The sequence below is a fragment of the Empidonax traillii genome, unplaced genomic scaffold, assembly GCF_003031625.1.
Source record: "Empidonax traillii isolate 1590-97213 ecotype Southwest subspecies unplaced genomic scaffold, ASM303162v1 scaffold98:size2021230, whole genome shotgun sequence".
Taxonomy (NCBI): Eukaryota; Metazoa; Chordata; class Aves; order Passeriformes; family Tyrannidae; genus Empidonax; species Empidonax traillii.
In genome coordinates, this window is record NW_020955291.1 from 313,459 (window position 1) to 335,531 (window position 22,073).

At 37.0% G+C, this 22,073-nt stretch overlaps 1 protein-coding gene across 1 annotated transcript in view; it reads left to right on the top strand.

Moving 5' to 3' along the window:
- The window catches only part of PTPN3 (protein tyrosine phosphatase, non-receptor type 3), a 124,723-nt gene that overhangs the window by 11,642 nt on the left and 91,008 nt on the right, over positions 1-22,073 (top strand). The window contains exon 2 of the mRNA XM_027881872.1: positions 15,810-15,964. Coding sequence (XP_027737673.1) covers positions 15,827-15,964 — 138 coding nt within the window. The 5' untranslated portion in view covers positions 15,810-15,826. The remainder of the gene's footprint in view (positions 1-15,809; positions 15,965-22,073) is intronic.

Here is a 22,073-nt window from a genome sequence, read left to right on the forward strand (position 1 = left end):
AGCCCTACTTTCAAGAACAGTTATACTAGATGATCTCCAGAGATCCCTTTCAACCTAGATTTTTCTATGATTCTGTGATCTAGGTCATATATAGCCATGTTTTTTTTCTAAAATATTGGTAATATCATAATGAAAATTTATATTAATCTAGTTAAAATAAAATATATTTTTTCTTTTGAAAATAAATGTGAAAAATAAGTTGGTCCATCAATGCAATAATATTACCAACACATACTGATAGCCTTATTAAAGGAGTTTACATTATTGTTCTGTATTAGAGAAATAGGTATAATACTGACACTCAGTTATTTTTACTTATATAACAGCAGAAAGAGTTCTCAGTGAGGTTACGTCCTATAGGAATTTTGCTTGATTTACACCATGCTTCCTGAGTAGTTTAAAACCCTAGTTTCAAATGTAAACAGAAAGCATTTGCTTATTAGTACCAAATACATTTTCCCCCTTTATTATTGGTTATATGTAAATGATAATTGCCTGAATAAAGAAGATTTTATGGCTGAGTACATGCTGTGTGTGTATATAAAGCCAATAATATATATATGTATTTATATGTTTGTCACAGAACAAACTGAGCATGTTAAGACAGTGTTATAAATGGTGGAGATGCATGTTTCAAGACACGTTGAAGTAGGCATATCCTGGTTTTGGTTGTTTAGGTTTATTTTTGGTTTTTTGGGGGGCTTTTTAAGTTTGTTTGTCAGTTTGTTTTCCAAAATGGCCAGCTGTAGCGGTTGGCCTTCCTGGTGTAAGTCTTTTTGGCTTTGTCCCAGAAGTTCCTTGTAGAAATCATTAAAACATCGATGTAATCTTTTTACATCCCCTGTATGACATTCCAAACTAGCTTTTCAAATTTTGCCAAAGAAATTCTGCTGTCTATTGGCTCAGGCAATAATCCTAAGATCTCTGTGAGCATGGTGATGTCTGTGTGTATATTATGTGAAGTCTGTACGGTGCTGCAGAAGACCTGAAAATTTAGAGCTGGCTTTCAGAATGGAACGTAAGTATCTCCTACTGGAGATAATAGAATCCTGTAAACTACTTCATGGAAAAGTATACTTAAATATTCAAACCCTTATGTGTTAAACTGTGACTGACTTGGATGTAAAATTAGGTGTAGGGACTACTTGGTTTACTTATGATTTAAGTAGAGCTTATGTAACAACTTTTGGGTACTGTTTTAAATGCTTAACTGTGCAATCGAAACAGAGCACATATATATGGATATAATCCTGTTTTATAATGACTCCTTCTCCCTTATGTGTGGACTTGGCTGTTGATCTCAGGCTTTTTTTTTTTTTTTCCTCTTTTATTAAGGGGAAACCATGACAGTTGTCTTAGCTAATATAATAAAAGCATATCAGCAGGAAAAAAAAGCAAACAGTTACAAAGTCAGCATTTCTCCAAGTGAAAAACTTTTTTATTTTTTTACCTGGTGTTGCTATTGATTTTTTGCTTGCTTGTTTAAATTATTTAATATCTTTATTTTTCTTTGTATTTAGACCAACCCTACCTTTTTTTTTTCCCCCCTGTCACCTAAACATTTTAGGACCTGTTCTTGAAGCAGAGAGCAAGGTGCTTCCATTGTGCTTGCCTGCAAGAGGAGATGTTTGATGTAGATGTTTCTTATTCTTCCATGACTCCTTAGCATAATTGCAACACTCACAGACCATGTTCAAACAGATAGCACTGCTTCAGGCACTGGTGTGCTGTCACCTTTTTGTGTGGATAGCTAGATTTATCATTAACTACTATTTGCACAGTTACAAATGTAATTATTTAGGCAACAGCTTCCCTTGACAGCTCAGGGAAAGAAAGGGGAAAAGATCCTCAAATAGACTAGCCCTAAAATAAAGGAGCTGATGGTTTGGAATGCCTGCTAGCAGCAATGAGTCCATTTCCTCGAGACAGGCAACCTGCAGCCTTCTCCTGGGGTTTGTTCTGGGTGATGGGGCAGTGAACCTGCTGTGTTAGCACACTTTGCAGGTTTTCTCTTGGTGTTGTTGGTGAGCCTGCTGCTCAGGCCCTGATGGGGAGTTATGGCCACGTGGTTAATGACTTGCTTGAACATCCGTGTTCACATTAAGTGGCAGCAGCGCGGTGTGATCTGACAGTGTTGCACTGTGGTGGCAGTGTGGACAGAGGTGTCCTGGGGTTTGGGGTCACTGGAACCACTCTTTTGGGGAGCAGGGGCAGGGGAGTGTCCAGCACAGACAGGGTTCTCTTCCTAACTCAGTTTTCAAGCCTACTTTGTGGTCTACTTTTAGAGGTTTTCGTGGCTGAAAACTAGACGAAAGTAGCCAGCCTGCATCTTGAATGATAATGTGGACCTGAGGAGTTGGCCTGCAAGTGTTAAAAGTGAATGATGGCTAAGTATTTTATACTGTGGCAGGTCAAACCTTTATCTGTTTATAGAACATGAAGACCTGTATTTAGATGTAGTAATGCATGTCTGGCACAGAAATTAATGTGTGTAGTCGTCACTGTTAGCACTCTATACAGTAAGTGTTTGAGTAATGTTGGAGAAAAAGGTGACAAATTCAGCAGTAAGAGAATGCCAGATAGTTGAATGAGAGACATCCAACTCCTCACTCAGCTGCATAGATAACATTGTTTAAGGCTGGCTGGGACTAAAAAGCAGTGCTGTCAAGGAAACGCTTCAGACTCAGCATGAAATCATAACTGTCTAACATTTATGAAGGGAAACCCACAAAAGATACTGAAACTTCAAAGGGAATTTAAAAAAATCAAACTCCGGTCCACCCACTTGACCCAAAAAACCCCAAAACTACCAAAACAAACAAAAATCCACAAAGCCATGGTAACTGATGGTCTAGCTCCTTACCCCCCCCCCCCTTTTTTTTTTTTTTGATTGGTGCTAGTAGGAATTTGTACAAATCCTAAATACTTTTTTCTTTTTTGCCTGGCACTGATCTAATTCCTTGGAATGAACTTCATTAATTGGTTTAAAGATTCCAGATAACTCCCTTCCATTACCTTATCTAATTTCTTCATCCTCTAGCCTCTGCATTGTTGTCATACTCTTGTTACAGTTCGCTTTGTTCCATGCCATTATGCTTTTATTCATCCAGTACTTGTTCTCATGTCTGATCTTCTGCTTATTCTCCTTGAAACCCCCTATATTCTTCAGAGCCTGCATTAATGGCTGATTCAATTAGCCTTATCAGTTCTGATTTATTTTTACATTTGAATATTATCTGATATAATGCTTCTGAAATTTATGGAAAAGGGAGTCCTTTCTTCATGAATGCAATAAGAAATGAACCAGGAGGCATTCCCTTTGTGATTTTTTCCTCAAGGTTTTGAACTGCTTCCCAGCCAGAGCTCTGCTATGAAGTTCTCTTAGACTCCCCTTCCAAACATGCTGCTGTGATTTACTTTGGCTGCTTTGTGTTTGCTGGCTCAGGGTAGGCAGCCAGGCTATCATTGCATTCAGTACCCAACAAAATTGTTCTACCACTTATTCTGACTAGTCTTGAAAATTGCCTTTACTTTGAAAGAACTCTCTCTGTGTCCGATTGCTTTAAAAAGGGTACTTACTATATGCTGCTGCTTGAATTTAACCTAGTTGAAGGTTAGATACCTTGTTGATCAATTTTGGTGAAGTTCTGGCTATATTGGCAATTAATTTGCAGTATATGTTGAAATTGAATCCCCATCCTATTTTTGCAAGGTGCAAACTTGCTTAGGTGAAATTCTAGGTTTTATTAGTAGTAGGACAGTGTATGTGGTGTAGGCCAGAATTTGTATTTTGGTTCCAAAGATCAGGTGGGGGTTGAGAGCATTCAGCATGTGTAAATATTGATGTCACATTCAGAAAGCTCTTGTGGGCAAGCAGACCACTTACCTGGTTATGACAAGGTACATTTTGCACTAGGAAAGCAATTAAGATTAAATAAACTAAGCTGAGTATTTTTATTTAGGTGTAATTTAGGGTAGGCAATCTGGAATAGGGGTCATTACCTTTGTTACTGATTACATAGATCTCTAATATTTAAGCTTATGTAAAGGTTTAGCTAATAGCATTCAAAATAAAGTTGTTAATCTACTTTATTCATTTACTAAGGTAAAATAAGCTTGACAACATTGAAGAATCAATTTCAAATTAATTTCTCCATTAAAGATCTCATGAAAATCAGTTCTTTCCAGGAAAACAAAGGGCTGTTTTGTCATTGATTCGCTGTATTGCTTAAATTTGGTCAATAACTAGTCTTATGCAAAACCAGAAATACAGTATTGTGTTTTCAAGTTGTCCTTGTTTTGATGCTTTTCCTTTAAAATACACTTCCGGTGTATTGCAGGGTTGAGAAAGAAACATGAAGGAAAGAAAAGCATTAGTGGTTGTGGACTTCTGTCCTCTGTCCTATTTTTCATTCCAGCTGTTCTATGATCATAGCTCCAACTTGATAAGGTGCTGCAGTCAACTCCCTCTTTACGTCTCCCAGCCCTTGCATGTTAAGTTTTGAGGAATTTTACTACTGGGGGGCATTGCCCATTATAACTGCCTTGCAAAAACTCTGAACGGTGGGGAAAGTGGGGGAGAGATACCAGATCTCAGAACTGTAAGCAGAACTCTCCCTTTTTTCGCTCCTGTTTCAGTATAAACCAGCAATGCTGGCCTAGTGCCTGCATTCCTCTGTAATCGGTTGCCACAGCATGCTAAGATTGCTTTGTGGGAAGTACATAAATATTCTACCTGCTAGCCAGGAATACAAAAGCTGAAATGGGAAGGATTGGGTAGTGTCAGATCTACTTGGCGAGGTTTGGTGTTTAAAAATACTTGACATTATCTTGTGCATTAAGTGATTTGAAACTTAAAAACCGAAGTAGCTTCTGAGTTACAAACTGTGAAAAATAGCAGCAGTTGATACATAAGTTGATACTAAGGATGCATTCTCAAACAATGAGGTGATTTAACTCTGTAACTTATGTGAGCCTGGCTGTGCATGGGAGCTTCAACAACTCTGTAAATAAAGAGTTGAAGAGACTTGCATTGCTTCAGATAGCAACAGGAGGCTTTGTTATAAATGCTCATTTGTTGGATAGCTGTGTTTAAAATGAACAAATATGACCTAAGTGGGCTTAAATTATTTGTGAAGGCACTGTATGTCAGTAGGAGAGTTGGATAAGAAACAACAAAACCAACAGAACACCAAAAAAAACCCTAAAAGAAAACAACACCCCCCTCCCCTCCTGCGCCGCCCCAAACCCAAATGAGTACTTCGCTCAAGAGCAGTTCTTTAGCAGGCTCCTTTACAGAATCACACTCTACCTCACTCCATTTTACTCCCCCAAATTCCAGCTGTGGCTTGCACAGCTTCTGCTCACTCTGCTCCTTCGCTTGGCCTCCTGATGGGTATCATCTTCACTGACATCAGGTTTCTAGCTTCCCAGTGTGTTCCTTTTTGTGTTATACACCAGCTGTCAGAACACCACCAGTGCCTGTTCACCTCATTTGTAACAGCTGGAATAGGCAGCCTCACCTCTTGGCCAGCTCTGTAAATTAAAAGCTCACATGACTGAGAAAAGGAAGTGTGGTGGCTTCGTGGCAGAAGGTTTAGCATGTGTTTGTCTAAAAGTTGGCCCAATATTCTCACCCACCCTGTGATGGTGGAAGAATGCTCTGCTTGCTCTGGTCCAGGGAGGTGTCTGTGCTGCCGGGGACATGGCTGTCCAGCCAGGCTGCAACTTGTGCTAAGCTTGGCACCGCAGCTGCATTAAATGCCAACTGAGCATCTGCTTTTGGGCTGTTTGGGGGCTTAAGTGAAATTTTCTGCTGAAAAGAAGGGAGTGACCAAAAGCTGACTGCCACTGCATTTACAGTGGAGGGAAGATGTGAGAGTGTCTAACTTACAGATGAAAGCTTTTGGAAGTGGTTATCTTCTGGTGTGGTACACCATGGTCACAGGGAGTATGTTAGTCTTTTAGGGTGATGAAAAAGTTGTGTAACAGGGATGTAAAGATGTAAATGTTTAGATTTTGCTAGTCTGAAACATACACTGTTTAAATACTGATGGGAACACAGCACAAATTGTTTGCAAGCTACGACTGTCCTGTAGCATGTTTATTCTATTTTTTTCTTCGCTGTGCAGGAATTGCTTTCTTCTTTTAAAATGAGGACACCCAAGCATGAACAGGAATTAGAAAAATGTCTAGCCAGTTTGGGTGGCAATGTTGCTATTTTTTTTTTGTTTACCTGTTCTCTCCTTGTGCAGGAGGAGGAGGGGGAGGACTTGTGCTACGTATATGCAGTCAGTGCTAGTGCAGGTCCTGGAGAACAGTTTGATCTCATTGATAAAAAAATCTTATGATACTAGATGAAGTCTGTGCAACAAACTGAAAAGGGAAGAAAGAGGTCTGCTTTGGTTACCTTAAAATACAAATTTGTCAGCTGTTCATACATGGGGAAGAAGATAAGATGAACACAGACAGGGAAGAATAACAGAAAACTTCCTCCATGTCAATTGTTTTCAAAGTGCAGGTATTCCTAAGCTGGCTTTTCACCATGTCTGTTTGCTTTTTTTTCTTGAAGACTTACAAATTATCATAGAATGGTTTGAGTTGGAAGGGACCTTAAAGATCATCTAGTTCCAACCCTTCTGTCATGGGCAGGGATATCTTTCACTACAACAGGTTGCTCAAAACCCCATCCAACCTGACCCTGAACACTTCCAGAGATGGGACATCCCCAACATCCCTATGTTCTAGATCCCTTTGGGGACCTTTTGAAGCCATGAGTTTTATAACAGAAGTGCTCTGTTGTGCTTGAAGGAGTATATTTTAAAAGCTCATGTCAACATGTGGATTATAAAATGGATGATGAGTGAACTTATAGGCAACACTTACATGAAGTTTGAAGCTTAAGGTCTAAAAGAAAGTTTGGGTGCAGAAAGATAATTCATAAAAATTCTAAATAGTGTTTTTTTGTTCATTAACACAATTTACAAGATAGGTTTTATTTTGAGATCTGGAATATTTTCTTGCAAAAATTATGGACTGGGTCTTTTTGCTGCCAGTGATGAGACTTTCTTCCCAAGTTTGATTGGCACAATCAATTCAGAAACAGATTGAGTAATGCCCACCAATGGAAAACACCAGGTAACAGTGACAGGTCTTGATCTACTACTCAGCTGTCCTCACACAAAAAAGGAAACCTCAGATATTTCTAATTTCAGGCTATTTCTCAAGTTTAGTAATAATCCAGCACCAAAATTTGTGTGGAATTTATTTAAAAGTGGAGCTAGCTTTCTATGGCATTAATTCTCTCAGAGCTATGATAAAGTGTTTGCTCTCCTTCTTTTCCTGCCTCAGCAATAGACAGCAGTCACCACTGCCAGCAGCGTCTTTCTGAGCTGGCAGATTTAAGCTCCATTTGGTTCTGAACTTTATTCATAATCCAGTTACCTACCACACACTACCTGCTTTTTCAAGCTTTTAAAAAGTATTCTTTGGCAATTATTTTGGTCATGATCTATGTTCCATCTGGGGAGGAGGAAAGCAACTGGTTCACAAAATGCCATTAGGGCCAACATCAGAAATAGAATATGAACATTAGGATTCACAGCTCTGTGTTGAGTCTTTAATCTCCTCTGTCTACTATTTGCTGCTTTCTTGCTCTTTAAAAAACAGCTTGAACTTTTTTTGCTCTGAAGAAAGAGGATGAAATTTGAGGTGCGATGACATCAGTCCTGTTGAAAAGACTGAAATCTTAGGTAACTGTAGCTTTTATGTGCAAAATGTACTGTGTTAATAGGAGGCAAACATTATAGAAAGAAGTCTTTTATTTGACTGGTTAATATGTAGAGGAAAAAAATTACTTTGGACATGCATTTGAGATATGAGGAGGAGCTTGTTTTAGGAAGCTAATGGGTTTTTTAACATGCCTCTACTTATAAGAGGCATTATTTTCTGCAAGTCATGATTTTTAAATTTTTTTTTATAGGCCATCATGCTATGTTGGTAAATGAAAAGTTTCAGTTTAGATTAGTAGTCTTTAAACTCATAGGCAGAGGGCAACAGTTCGAAAGGACTATCAGGAAACAGCATGTCTCACATAGGGTATATTGTATGGGAACTTGATGCTTTTCTGATATTCTCAGAAACATTCTCAAAAGTGAAATTTTTATTTATTTATATATTTTACCCTATAGGAGGTAGGGATTAATATTGACCTGCAAGCATAGTGGATAGGGAAACATTAGTGTGAGTAATCCCTGTTTTACTTTAAGGTATTTTTTTCTGTTTTAAAAACCAGTAGAAATAGCACAGGTAGTTTCTAGACTGTTTGATTAGTATCATGCTATGGATATAATAGAAAAGTAGAATTTCCCTCTAACAGCATGTTTTGAATATACATTTTAATTTATAGAGCTTTGGTTATTTTTCTAAATCCCTTCCTGAATCTATTATGCAGATGATTAAAATTCTTTTTAATAATCACAACTTTACTTGGCAGTAAAGCTGACATGATCGTTCTTGTCTGTCATACATAAGTTTCATGGCATAGTTTATTGCCCACTAATAGAATAGGAGAACTTTTGGTATTTCAATTTCATTATGGTGATTAATTTGATAACTGAGGTTTCTGAATATTTTGGTAGCTTGTCTTTATAAATTTCAGTGGTGAAAGCTTACTTATTTGGTTTTGAAAATTTGAAGGCATAAATTATTCTATCTAAACTAATATATTAATGGTAAATGTTGGTAGCTGGGCTCTGCAGTGGTCGGCTTCCAGTTTGATTTAGTGTTCATATTCTTCCACTCTTCAATGTTGTTGTCAACTAAGTCGAGGAAGGTGAACTTCAGCTTTCCCTCTGCAGTTTTTGAGTCATGCAACACTGTTTGCAGCCTCCAAAAGGCATTATTCACAAAAATAAAATAGTTCTAGCTCTTGCATTTTCAGTGAGGTGGTTTCCTTTTGTACTGTCGTGCTGTTTTAAGCTGAGGCAGGTGATAGAAGAACCACAGAGTTCCTGAATTCTTTGATTGGCATGGTGTAGGAAATGGAGCAACAAACCGTTTACTGCTCTCAACACCCTGGCTGAAGGTGTTATTTTACAAATGTTTGTGGAGTTTTTTAAAATAAACATCTTGAAGGACTCTGACATAATAAAAACTGCAAAAAATTTGAAAGCATTACAAATGTGTCTCATTCTCATCTTATTTTATAGTACTTGAGCAATGTGGGGAGCAGGTATCTTCAGATGCTTTTTCCTCTCACTAGACTCCTCGTGCAGTAGATATCTCTGTACTTTGTGTTTAATGCTGTATCTAAGGTCTAGTTATAATGCTTCGTGCTATGCCTAATGAGACACTGGATCCTGCCATGCATTAGCTGCATGGTTTAATTCTATGTATGTAAAGCAACACTGGTGAAGTTGGCCTGACTAGATTCACACCCTTGAAGTTTAAAGAGTCATTCATACAATCTGGTTCGATCCTATGCAAATGTGACCAAAATATTTATTTCAGAAGTTGGAATAAAGGATGTTAAGAACACAAGTACTGAAACTGATGATCAATATTATTTTTCTACCAGTAAGCTCTTCTAGAATTTAATTACCTTTAGGTTGTCTGATTTCAAGATTAAGTTTTCAGATAGCTTGTCTTTGCTACTGAACACATTGCTGATAGGCTGGGATGATTCTTCCCCCTCCACCCCTCTTCCCCACATGTAGAGCCTATTACTACGTAAATAATATGACTATTTTTGCCAAATAATCTTCATTAACTTGTAATGGTAGCTTGCCCTGCTTTATTGCCACAAAGTCTATGTCTTCAGTTTTAACAGCAAGAACTGTTGGGATGCCTAAAGCTGTGCACATTTTAAGACTTCACAGGTAAAAATCTGTAGGATGCAGGTAATGCAAACCTTTTTCAAAAGGGAAGGGGAAGAGGAAAAAGGATTTCAGAAAAGTTCAATCTTTGTCTCGAAAACTTCTGCTGGAATAAATATATATGTAATATATATACAAACCAAACATTTTACATAAATACTGCTTTTTTTTAAAGGAGAATTCATTCACTTAGAGTTTTTACTCAGTCACTGTGTAAGTGCAACTCTGCTTTCTGAAACTTAACAATATTAATGTATAATTAATCGTCTGAAGAGGGTAAAGCCTTTTCTGTTACACCTGTATTGTGCTTCAAGAACACGGAGTATGTCATAAAGTCCCTCTTTGCCATCCATCAGGACACTGGGTAGTCCCCAATAGAAGTAGAGTCCTCAGTCCAGCTGCATGAGTATACATAGGTACCATGCAGCAGAACTGAAATAAGAATACTGTGTTGCACGTCTTCTCTGCAACAGATATTGCAGCTTCTCACACTGCTTGCTTTACCTTCAGTTTGTTATTTATTTAGTGGGATTTCAGGGACATGTCAGTCAGGTTACGGTTCAATGCTAGAACTTAAAGTCAGGCTTATTTCCTCTCCCATCCATCTCTTCCAGTCCATCTTTGACATTCATGTGTGGTCTTGCCGAATCCAGAGTTCAAAATAATTGGATTTCTCATGAAAACACTTTGCAGTATGAGTTTACCAGAGATGTGTTATAATGAAATGCAGGAAAGGCTTGCAAACCACTTATTAACTCCATTTTATGCACTAATTAAGCACCTAACCTCTTGTAATGGTATGAGGATTTTTTAAAAAAAAATTATTCAACTGCATATATTGGATTTGCTTCTAAGAGGCAATGACTATTGTAGGTGAGTGCCTCATTTCTAGACACAGAAGAACAAATCCAGTTTCGCTAGTTACTTATTGACTTTTAAAAGTGAAATAAAAAGTTAGCTTCCATTTTTGTGAAGGTTAGAAGAGGAAAGAGAATTCAAAATTACTTGTGGTTTGGTTTTTGTTTTTAAAATGAGTCTCTTTTTCCTTATAACTACCTTCATTGAAACTAAAATGCTTTCAAGTACCTTCTAAATAAACAAATAGAGGTGTGATCCTATATGCGGTCTGCCCTGAAGGATTATTTGTGGGTGAACTCCAGCATTTAGGGCTGTTAGATCAAGAAGTAGTACAATTATATTGTACTGTGGAAGAATGATTTTTCTTTGCTCAGTTCTGTATTAGTTCTGGTAAATATTGGGCTGGCAATATGTGCTACCCCTGTTTAGTATATAACTTTTAAACACCTATGTTTTTTTGCTTATATGGACTCATTTTCTCTAAAGAATCTCTGCCTATAGGTTCTATTTTTCTGGAAAACTTAAGACTAACTAAAATGATTTAAGCCTTGTTAGTGCAATTTTTGACTTTGCAAGACCTATTGGTTACTGATACGACATAATTCCGGTGTGCTTGAAAATATCACAGCTGTCAGCCATTGGAAGCAAGTATAAGAAAGCTGAATCTTTAATTTTTTTTAGTCTTCATTTTTAACTTTGTGGTGGTGAGCTTCTATTGTAATGATATTGCTTTCTGTCCTAAAAGTGATAGTTTGAAAACTTGCAGCTACTGCTTTGGAGTTTGGATGGGTGTCTATACACATGCACAGACTTTCAATCTGGATTTTAACCTTTACTCTTATTCTGAGTGAGACTGTGCTGCAACAAGTCTTTTATTCTTGGTAGCTCAATTTGGAGGTATTTTTACACCATAAGCTGTAATGCTTAATCATCTAAGGCTTTCGTGCTTATTCTCTATTTATATTTAATTGATTTTGTTTTTTCAAGTGATGCAAAATTTCATCATGTTCTGATGCTTCTGGCTTCCACATTTACTTTCTACGTAACTTAGAGGAGAATTTTGTGGGTAAATAACTATAGATAAGGAGCAAGTGGTGACCTGTACACATTGCTCAAAATGAACTTTTATCTTTTACTTCAGTTGTTGCTTTACTAATGCCCAATAATTTGTATGGAAACTTGCAAATAATGTTTTGTGGTAAATATGTCATAAGATTTTCCTGCAAAATAGAAACATTGAATTTTATATTAGTGGCAAGACATCTAGTTTCTCATTGGGAATGTATAAAAGATGAAACATTTCCTCTGCAGAAGGGGAAAGCAGAAGCTGGTTTCCTTAGGTGTTGAGTTAAACTTAATTCTTCTATCTGGTTGAATAATTTAATCCTCATTAAAGTGCACTGTTGATAGATATGACTTTGCGGTAAGCAGTTTTTAGCTACATGGGTTGATGCATGCTAGAGAGCACTTGTATTGGTTCTCTTAGGCTTATACGTCGTTACAAAGATCCCTTTAATATGTTATCCCTCTTTCTACACCTATTCAATTTATTTCTTATATTTAAATAATGGAACAGATAACCATAAAATGTAACTCTTATTGAAAAAGGACATGCAAGATTTGGCCATGTCTTTAGTGCTACAGTTTTACCCTTCAGTGTGAGGGGTGCTCACTCGTGAAATGAAAGAAACACTGCCCTTTCATACATGACATTGCCACAGATTCTGTAATATTTATGATTTTTGAGAGGCCAACATTCAACTATACTATATTTGCAGTCAAGACTACAAAAGAGCTCTTGAGAACACATGGGGTGAAGTAATACCCTTCTAGGAAAAAGCATGAGTATACCCACTTGCAGGAGTAAATTATTCTCATTTGCCCAGTGAAATGAAGGTAATAAATGATTTATTAAAAAAACCAAAACAACAAAAACCCCACAATAAACCAAAAAATAAACAAGGCACAAAGCAAAAACCACAAACATTCACAGTTATACATAGTGAGATTATAAGTAAAAGGCCTTTGAGTATATACTCAGCAAATCTGCCCTTGATTTAATTCATTTTGAGAAAGAAGTTAATGGTAGTTATACTCAGCATCAATTCTTATGATTTTTTTAACATCAATTTCCAAGCAAGTTGAAAACAAATTAAATGTTGGTCTGGAAAAAGTATTTTTAAAAGTCAGTCTTCAATACAAAAGATGAGGAAAACATGTTATTTTTGTTCTGCTTGACTGCACTGTTACAGTAGGAGAAGGCATGCATAACCAACATTGTCCAGAAATGTGTTTAATGTACTTGGAAAACATTAACTTGTGTCCGAAGCTGTATTTGTTTCTCCTGTAAGCCTATTGCATGATTTCATTATGGGATAGAGTTCCAAATTTTTTTTATACCCTAGGGTGAAAATAATTGTGTTTTCCAGTGGGTTTGTTTGTTTAATTAAAATATATCGCTCAGCTTTCTATATTTGGCATGTTTATTTTAGTGAAAGTATTGACTTGTCGATAATGTTCAAATTTGTCTTGCAGGTTTTTTTTGTTGGTTTCCTTTGTGCATCAGCCTCTTGCCCGAGGTTACAAAGCAGGAACTGAGATTTGCATGTAATGACTGGTCCTGGTTGCTCAGGGCTGGAGGCTGATTGCTGGTGCTTAAGAGCTGGCTTCCGGTCTTGCCAGAGGTCTCAGTGACCCCACTGCCTATCCCAAAAGCAGCTGCCATTGCAGATTACTTCACGTTCTTTCATGTGCCCCTTTGTATTGCACTGGGGTCGATAAGCCATTTCAGTAATCTGGCCCCATTTAAAATGCAGCTTTAAACACAGGTTATATATAGATGAAAAGTCGTAGAGCAGGTGCTAACAACTCATCTGCTTACCTCTGTCCTGTTCTTCCCCTGCCCTTTAGGCTAGGGTTTTGCCAAGATGCTTCCTTACAGACTTACCGAGCTTAAGGCATACTAAGGTGGCATGTAGAAAATGGTGTAGACAGGTGCCTGTGGTGTGACACCTGTAACATAGCTCCCTCAGGAGCTTACTCGCTGCAGAGGGAGGCTGAAGGCCATGTAGGTGACAAGTAGAAGGTGTGGCTTTCTCTGCTCAGGATTCCCAGCGGGTGGTGGTTTCCTGGGGTTTGATTAGGCCCCTTGAGCTCTGGTTGACCGACGGCGGTGGCATCCAAACACTCAGCCATTTATCCCTGTCTTGGCACAGTTTCCGGGGTCAGCTGGCTCTCAAGGACAGCCTCAACTGGGGCTCTTTGCATGCCATAAGCACAAACCATGAACTCTGTGTTGCGAGTGTGATTTTCATATAAAATTGTAAAAATCAAATAAATACAAATTTTCATTTGTGAACCCAGTGCAAATTAACCACTCTAGCAGCAACCATTCCTGGGTTAGAAAGCTCATTTTCTGGATATTATAACTAGAAATCAACATACTGTGATTAACTGCAGGCTGTGTATCAAGAAATATTGCGGAACAATAGGAGTGTATGGTGGTTTATATGAAAATACTGTTCATAATTCTTCTAAAGATTACCCCTTTCTTTTTAACCCCTCCTTTAAAAAGAAAAGAAAAAAGCCAAAGAAAACAAACACCTAAAACCCCAAACCACACCTTTTCCTAGGAAAAAATGCAAAATGCTGACTAAATAAATAAATCTTGACAGCTTACAGTTTTGATTTTAGAAAATATACAATAGCTAACTATTAATTGGCTGTCAAAAAAACTTCCTATGAGAGTATTGTTGAAAGTGTTGAATGCTTATGTGTGTCTGAATTCTGAGCTGTCTGTGAGAAGGCAATTGTCTTAGCTGCTTCTGAGTATACATTATGCATAGTTGTGTGAAGATGGATCACTGTGCTGCTTTGTTGCATTTGCAATCCCCAAAACCCTGATTTATGCAATTTTGCATCTCATGGCTTTTTATGCTTTTCATGTTTGTCTTTTGTAGTGATGTGTAGTAGATGCAATGCTTCAGTATTTTAAGTGTTGTTTTTTTTTTCCTTAAGTTGTTCCATTTGTTTAGCTGCTTAAAAGAAAAGCCAGCCTGTGTTTTAAGGCAGATACACAAATAAAGGGAAGATTGCAAAATAGTCCTGATATTGGACCTATCTAGCTTGGCCAGCAGTCTCGGAAACACTCATATTATGTGAGTCTCTTTGTAGCTGACCCCTAATAAATGAGGTATGATTTGGTAATTGGTATGGTAATTAACCTGGAAAGCTATCCTCTTCTTTGCTTGCCAACTGGCTTTAAACACTGTGATGTTAATTGGTAAACCGATCCAGTGGAGAGAGGCTTGAAATGTTTACAAGCTGGTCTGTATTTAATTCAACTCTTATTTCAATGAATGGCTTTTTTTTCTCAATAATGGGATGCTTTTTTGTTTGTTTGTTTTAATTTGTAGATACTGGTTGTCAGAGTTTTAGTGAAACTCTAACAACAATTTTTTTTTCCTTGTGGCATATTATTCTCTGATATGAACGTCTGGCTTTATGAATTTATGTATGCTAGACTGTAAAATATTGACATGTTTTAAGGTTACTTCTGCTTGCCTTACATATGGTGTTTGCATATATATATATTCCCAAAACAATTTTACTTGATAGAACTTGATCTGCATTACCTCAAAAATGTTTTGTCGATTGAGAGTAAACAGAATTATTGTAGTTAAACTTGTACTGTAAATGCAGAAATATGTAGGAAATGTGTAAGGGGGTGTGGGATTTACTAGTTACAGATGATAAAAACTTGTCTTGACATTATCTTCCTGCTTTATAGTAGGTGTTTGGAATTTTTTGCCAATTTACACTAAGGCAGTGGCTCATGTGGGATTGTCTCTAATTCTCCTGAGACTGTTCACATTTAGAACATGGAAGCTCCCCTACGTATATACATTTATATTCTGGTTTGCAACAAGCTAATTTCACAACTTATTCTTGTCTACAACAAGCGTTTGTTCATTTGGGGTGTAGTGAGGTCTTCATGATGTAGGTTATTCTGAAAAAACATAGATCAAACATAGAGAATTATAAGAACTGTTATTAAATATAATTTTTGTTTTATAGGTTATTCAACAATAGTTATGAACTCCCGTTTACGAGCCTTAGGTGGGAGGATAAATAACATACGAGCATCAGAGCTACCAAAAGAGAAAACCCGATCAGAGATAATCTGTAACGTCCACTTTTTGGATGGCTCAGTACAAAGCTTCAAAGTCAACGTAAGTTTGGAAAACTACTTTATTTTTAAATACATAAAAATTTGTTTGAAAGCTGGAGATCAATTGTGGGACCCTGAGGCACAGTGTTTCCAAAAGATGTTGAAGACGTAACTTTGTCAGTACAAATTGCAGAATTACTGCTTATGAAATGGGTTTATGAAGTGCTATTTTAATTTACTTTCAAGTCAACCAACAGAAATATCATGAAATCATGGCATGTAGATTGCATCTGGAAAAAAGTCTTCTGTATGATATGGGAACCACAAAAAAAACCAGTCATTGTCAACTGTGAATAAGTAATTAATATTTAAAGGGAACCCCCAAATTTGGATGTGCTCCTCCTTTTCTCTCATCAAAGGACTGGTAAAAAGGAGGAGGCCTTGTAAATTCCTGTAGTGATGTCAGTACACATTTTCTGAAATGCAAAGATGATATGAATAGTGAAGACATCGTGGCTTAGCAGGACAGTTTTGTTCTTCACTCTTTGGTACTTCGATATAGCCTCTTTATTTGGATGTGGGGAGGGAAAGAGGATTAATGGAGGTTTGCACTTTGTATTTTTACTGTATTTTATTCTATAAATATTTTGTTTTATAACTTTTAGTACTGATTAAAAATATTAGCTCATTTTTAAATGAAAACAAAGAAATAGCTTCAGTCCTCAAACAACTTTCATTAAAATTGTCTGACCCTGCAAAAAAACTGTAGATGAATTTAAATAGATTTGCGTGTATTTGTGTATATGATACTTATTTTATCCAATATGCCCTATTTGAGAAGAAGCATTTTGCTGAGGAAGCTGTGTTGCTAGATCTTTTAGATTACACAGTGTTTTCTTTCAGGTGCAGTTTTGAAACTCCTGTAAGTTGTATTTTCCCAAGTCTTATTACAGTTCACTTTGCAAGCTGGTAACTTTTTCTATTGGATATTAGTTGAAATAGCAATTATTTGATAGGTTAAACATATTTTCATTCTAATATATACAGAATTAGTCTTGGTTTAGTGTATAAATATAGTATGTGCTATGTATGTATATACCTATGTGTATGTGTCTATGAAGTAGCTAATGTTGGGAGGCACAGTACAAGCTGAGTAGGTATGTAAGAGAAGGAGCAACACATTAGTATACAATTTCCATTGTTTGTCTCCAGTATGCCCTAAGAATTGCCTTGTCTGTCAGTGAGCTGGCATAATTACCACACACCACCACTCCTCCCCCACCCCCCAAGGATCTGTGAAAAGTGAGGAATTCAAAATGTTTTTATATCCATGCACAGTAGTATATTCGGCCTTTGTAAACAAGTGTTTACACAGCTTTACATTTAGTGCTAGGCATGAAGTCTAGCACTGTACAAGTGAAAATTTTTTCTCATTTTGTCCTTTAAGCAGTGACCACAATATGGGAACCACTGAGAAGGAACTGGTGAGACCTTGGTAGGTCTTCCAGTACCTAAAGAAAGCTGGAGGGGGACTTTGTACAAGGACATGTAGTGACAGAACAGGAGGGAAATGGCTTTAAACTGAGAGAGGGTAGATTTAGATTAGATATTAGAAGGAAACTCTTTGCTGTGAGGCTGCTGAGATACTGGAATGCGTTGCCCAGAGAAGCTGTGGGTGCCCCATCCCTGAAAGTGTCCAAGACTAGGCTGAGTGGGGCTTCAAACAAGCTGGGGTACTGGAAGGTGTCCCTGCCCACAGCAGAGAAGTTGGAATGAGATGGTCTTTAAGGTCTTTTTCAGCCCAAACCATTCTATGATTCTATGACTTTCTGAAACTGCAAACTGAGCTTATTGCTGTCCCTACCTTCTGCATACCCCTAGGGTATCCCTGCTGGTTACCTCCTGCATCAAGGAAACTGCATCCTTTGCTGCAACTGTAATGCTGAACTGTGTAGGAGTGATGTAGGACTCATTACTGCTTTACTGAAAAGAAGCAGGGAGCATGGCTGCGCCACTGTGTTATGGGCTAAAAAAAGGAAGTTTCACAGAAGATTTATTTCTTTGAGTACTGAGCTGTCATACTGGTACTAAGGGAGGCTGTACTCTCTGCCAGGATGGCCCTTCCTGGTTATCTAACCTTGAAGTTGGCCTAAGAATGGGTTTTGCCATGCTCTAGTGGTGTCACAAGGTCCATTTCTCAAAAAGGTTTGAAACCAGCTTCAGAAAATTTGTATCCAAGTTCTGCCTACATTAGCAGAAAAATTCAGCTTTGTGAAGTTAGAAGCTTCTTGACTCTGTGTGTTTATTTTAGTTGCTAAAATCATTCAGTTTTATGTTTGTGAACAAAGAGTGACTCCGGTCTGTGGTCAGTCTGGGAATCAGCTAGGCATGTAGTGAAGGAAAGTAAGGTTTGCTCTGAACAGATTTTCCTCACTAATGACGTCTTTCTGTGTTGTTTTAGAGAAACTGTTTCTCATATCAAGACGTTTTTCTCCACATTTAATTAATTTCTGGATGACAGGTTAATTGATAATTCTGTATTTTTAAGAAATTCAATATGCATATCACATGGCACAATTATACAGAAGACAAATTAACAGCAATGTATTTAATAACTTAGTAGCTCATTATTAAGATGAAGGTGCTTTCTGAAGTGACTAGACATAGATACAAGATACCTGGATAAGAAGACTTACTGTGTCTTATTAATTTTGTAAATATACTTTTTAGTTTTTTACTTTATCAGTTTTTACCAGTATTGCTGAAATCTGTTGAATTTTTCTCTCCTGGAGCTGAACAGGACCATCTCTTCTAAAGCATAGGGTGTAGTGTTTTCTCTTTAAAAGAACTGCAATGTATCAGTGGAAAGCTAAGGTTGAGTTGTGAGTTTATGGTCTAGTGGTGCTGGCTTCATCCATTCAATAATATAAATGAAATTGGAGATTTCTCCCGTTCTAATGACAGTGTACTGAAAAATACTGAGCATTGCTTTGTCATATAGCAGCCATCTGAACATGGAATTCTTATGACAAAAAGATTTCTTTCAAAGTCACAGGGAGGTTATATAGGAAAAGAACAACAAAGAAAAGAAACACTAAGGGTAAGAGAAACTTTAGATAAATTTGCTTTATTTTTAAACACTAGATATTCTTATGTTGCCATTTCAACTATCTTGTTGACAATGCACAGATGCTTAAGGCTACAAAATATGGGGTGGATTTAAATTTAATACAAAGATGATAGATTAAATAGTCCAAACTTACAACCTGACACACTGAAAACAACTTAGGAATTTTGAGCCAGTACTAAGAGACATCTTTAAAATGATGGTAGAACATTCATGGTATCTTCAAATAGTGAGCCTTTTAGAGAACAAGGAGAACAGAGATAGGTCTTTCATTTTGTAACAATAGAATCTTTATAGAGCCCACAAAGCTGATTTTCATCAAATTTTGTTAGCAAATTGTGTGGGCTCATGGCACTTTCGTAGTTATACCTATAGGACTGCTAAATGGTATTTTAATTTTCCAGTGGTTTGATCAGTAGCAGGGTGAATGAAAATCAAATATCCTAAAGATGGACAAAGGAAGAAGGAAGGTGGATTTTGCATATGGAAATAAACAGAGGGACTTTCTATCTATTGAGAAACCTGAAGATATCTGCATAATTTGATCCCTGAAAATTCTTATTAAGCACTTAGCCCAAGAAAAGCACTATCTTGACCAACTGTAAATAAAGATTTAGTTGCAAGAGAACAGTGCCATTTTTCTCCTAGATTTTTTGCTTTGGCAGAGTAGTGAAGTGATTGGCTTTTTTGTTCATTGTTTTTATTTAAAGGTGTTTATACTACAGTTTTGGTGAATCTGAAATTTGTACTGATGGTATTACAAAGAGTTAATCAGTGTAACTTGTGGTATGTGCTCTTCTTGGGTCACCATTATCAGGGAAGTTCACACGGGAGTACAGACAGACACATTCCACTACATTGCTTACAGTCCAAAGAGAAATGTATGTTAACTATGCAGGGCTGAAATGGCCCTTGTCTTTCCACCATTAAGTGCTTCAGTACTTAGATGGAACATGTCCAAAGTCCAGGCAAAGAGTAGAAGGTATATGTAAACTAAGAGTTGGAAATATTCTTTCAAAACCCCATTTGAGACAAAGATTTGACTGCATTTATTACTGAATGTTGCACTTGACTTTAATTATATCCAAGTTTTCTTGAAGCCTCCCCATAAATTTCAGGCATTTGAATTTTGGGATAAGGTTAATTCACCTCTGTGTCTGATGTTACCTCTTTCCACATGGGGAAAATTCTAGCTGTCATTACAATACATACAGAATGTGCTCACATACCATGTTTGAGTGTAGTAGGTGTATATGGAGCAATAATGCAAATCTATTTGTAATTTTTCACATAAACATGCAGGAATTTTCTGGTTTTGCTCTGCTTTGACTCATTTACCAGGAATGACCACTTGGGAAACTTGCCACTCAATTTCCAGTAAACTGACTTTTGTGAAAGGATAAAATTTGCAGTATTAGATCACTTCTGTATTTCAGTGTCTTTCTGAGTTGACACTTTTATCTTAGTACCTGTGGTTTTTGCCTTTAGGCTAGTTGGCTTTTAATAATAGGGTTGCCTTCTAGAAATAAGATTATGAGGCTATAATAATTCAGTAAGTTGGAGGACTTGAAGTTCAAATTGTAAGGAATGTTTTTCCTTCTCTGCCAGTTCAGTTAAACTCCTTCCAGTATTTGAGACTGAACATGATTGCTAAAATTAACACAAACAATTACTATTGGCATATTTGTAATAACGGACAGAGATACAAGTCTTGAAAGTTCTTTTTAATTGTGGGTCAGAGTTTTATAATTTTAAACAGCTCATAGAAGAATCCAATGATGCAGAATTTTGTATCTTTGTCATCAAGTTTTTCTTCTGGATATTTTTTGATAATACAAGACAGTTTGGTGCTCCTCTGTGTTCCTGCATTTTGAAAGAGAAAGAACTGCTGTATGAAGTTCCAGGCTAGCAACAAATATTTATTTTTATATTGAGCCAGACCATTATATTCTGTGACTGGAAAACAGTAAGACTCTATGAAATTTGATGATGCCTTTGAGGATAGTGAGAAAGTGAACTGTCCTACAGCAGGCTTGTTAGTCTTAACACTTTGTGGAGTCTGTGCTGATAATAAATGCTGAAGGAAAGAATTAAAGGAAGGAGGATATTATTCCAAAGTTAGAACTGAAATGACTAATCTCATATTTATGTTTATTTTAAATAATTTTTTGAGGCAGAGGAAATGCATTGTGTAAAAACTCTATCCTTGGATAAATATTCTGTATTACCTTTATATTGGAAAATACTGTGCTAAAGCATATGGAATTTAGAAAGTTATGGGATGGGCAGGGAGTTGGCTTGAGAGGTGACAGTAGATCTTGCTGAAAACGAGATGTTAAACAGTGCAAGGACATTATTGTGTTGCTACTGAATCTTTTTTGGTAAATCAAAAATGTGATGTTTGAGACATTATTAACAACAAAAAGATACAGGTAGCAAGCAGGCTATGTTGAATTAGGAGTAATCAGTAGTGTAAACTAATAGCTTTATAAGATGAGGTAATATTTTTTTAAACTCAATTTTCAGTTGATAACAATAGAGGAGAACACTGGTAGTTTGCAGGCTGAGCTGATCATGTGTTATCATTCTGAAAAAGGTGAGTGCTATTATGCAGCAGGCAGGATTCTTCAACCAGTGTCAAGGAAGTATTAACAGTGTTAATCTTGGCATTGAGGCCACCCCCTGGGGAATGTCATATGTGGATCCTGGCTACTTGAAGGTAAAAGAGGGAAATTCCAGTCAGACAGGCATAGAAAGTAAAACTAGTATGCTCTGCAGAAGACTGGGCCTTAGGAGAGAAGAGGCTGTTCTGTTTATTCTAGGTGAACGAAATCTTCCACATTCTGAATAAGAGCATCGTGTGGGTAAATAAATTCCAGTAAGAGAAAAGGATACAGTTAGCACAAGACCAAATAAAGTGGTTGTGTGTAAAATTAGTGTGGAAATGAAAAGAAAGCTGTGGCACTTTGTTCAAGCTCATACGTGTTTTGGGACCAAAGGACACAATCTGTTTGCTTGTGGATGAGTGTTACAGACTGAGTTA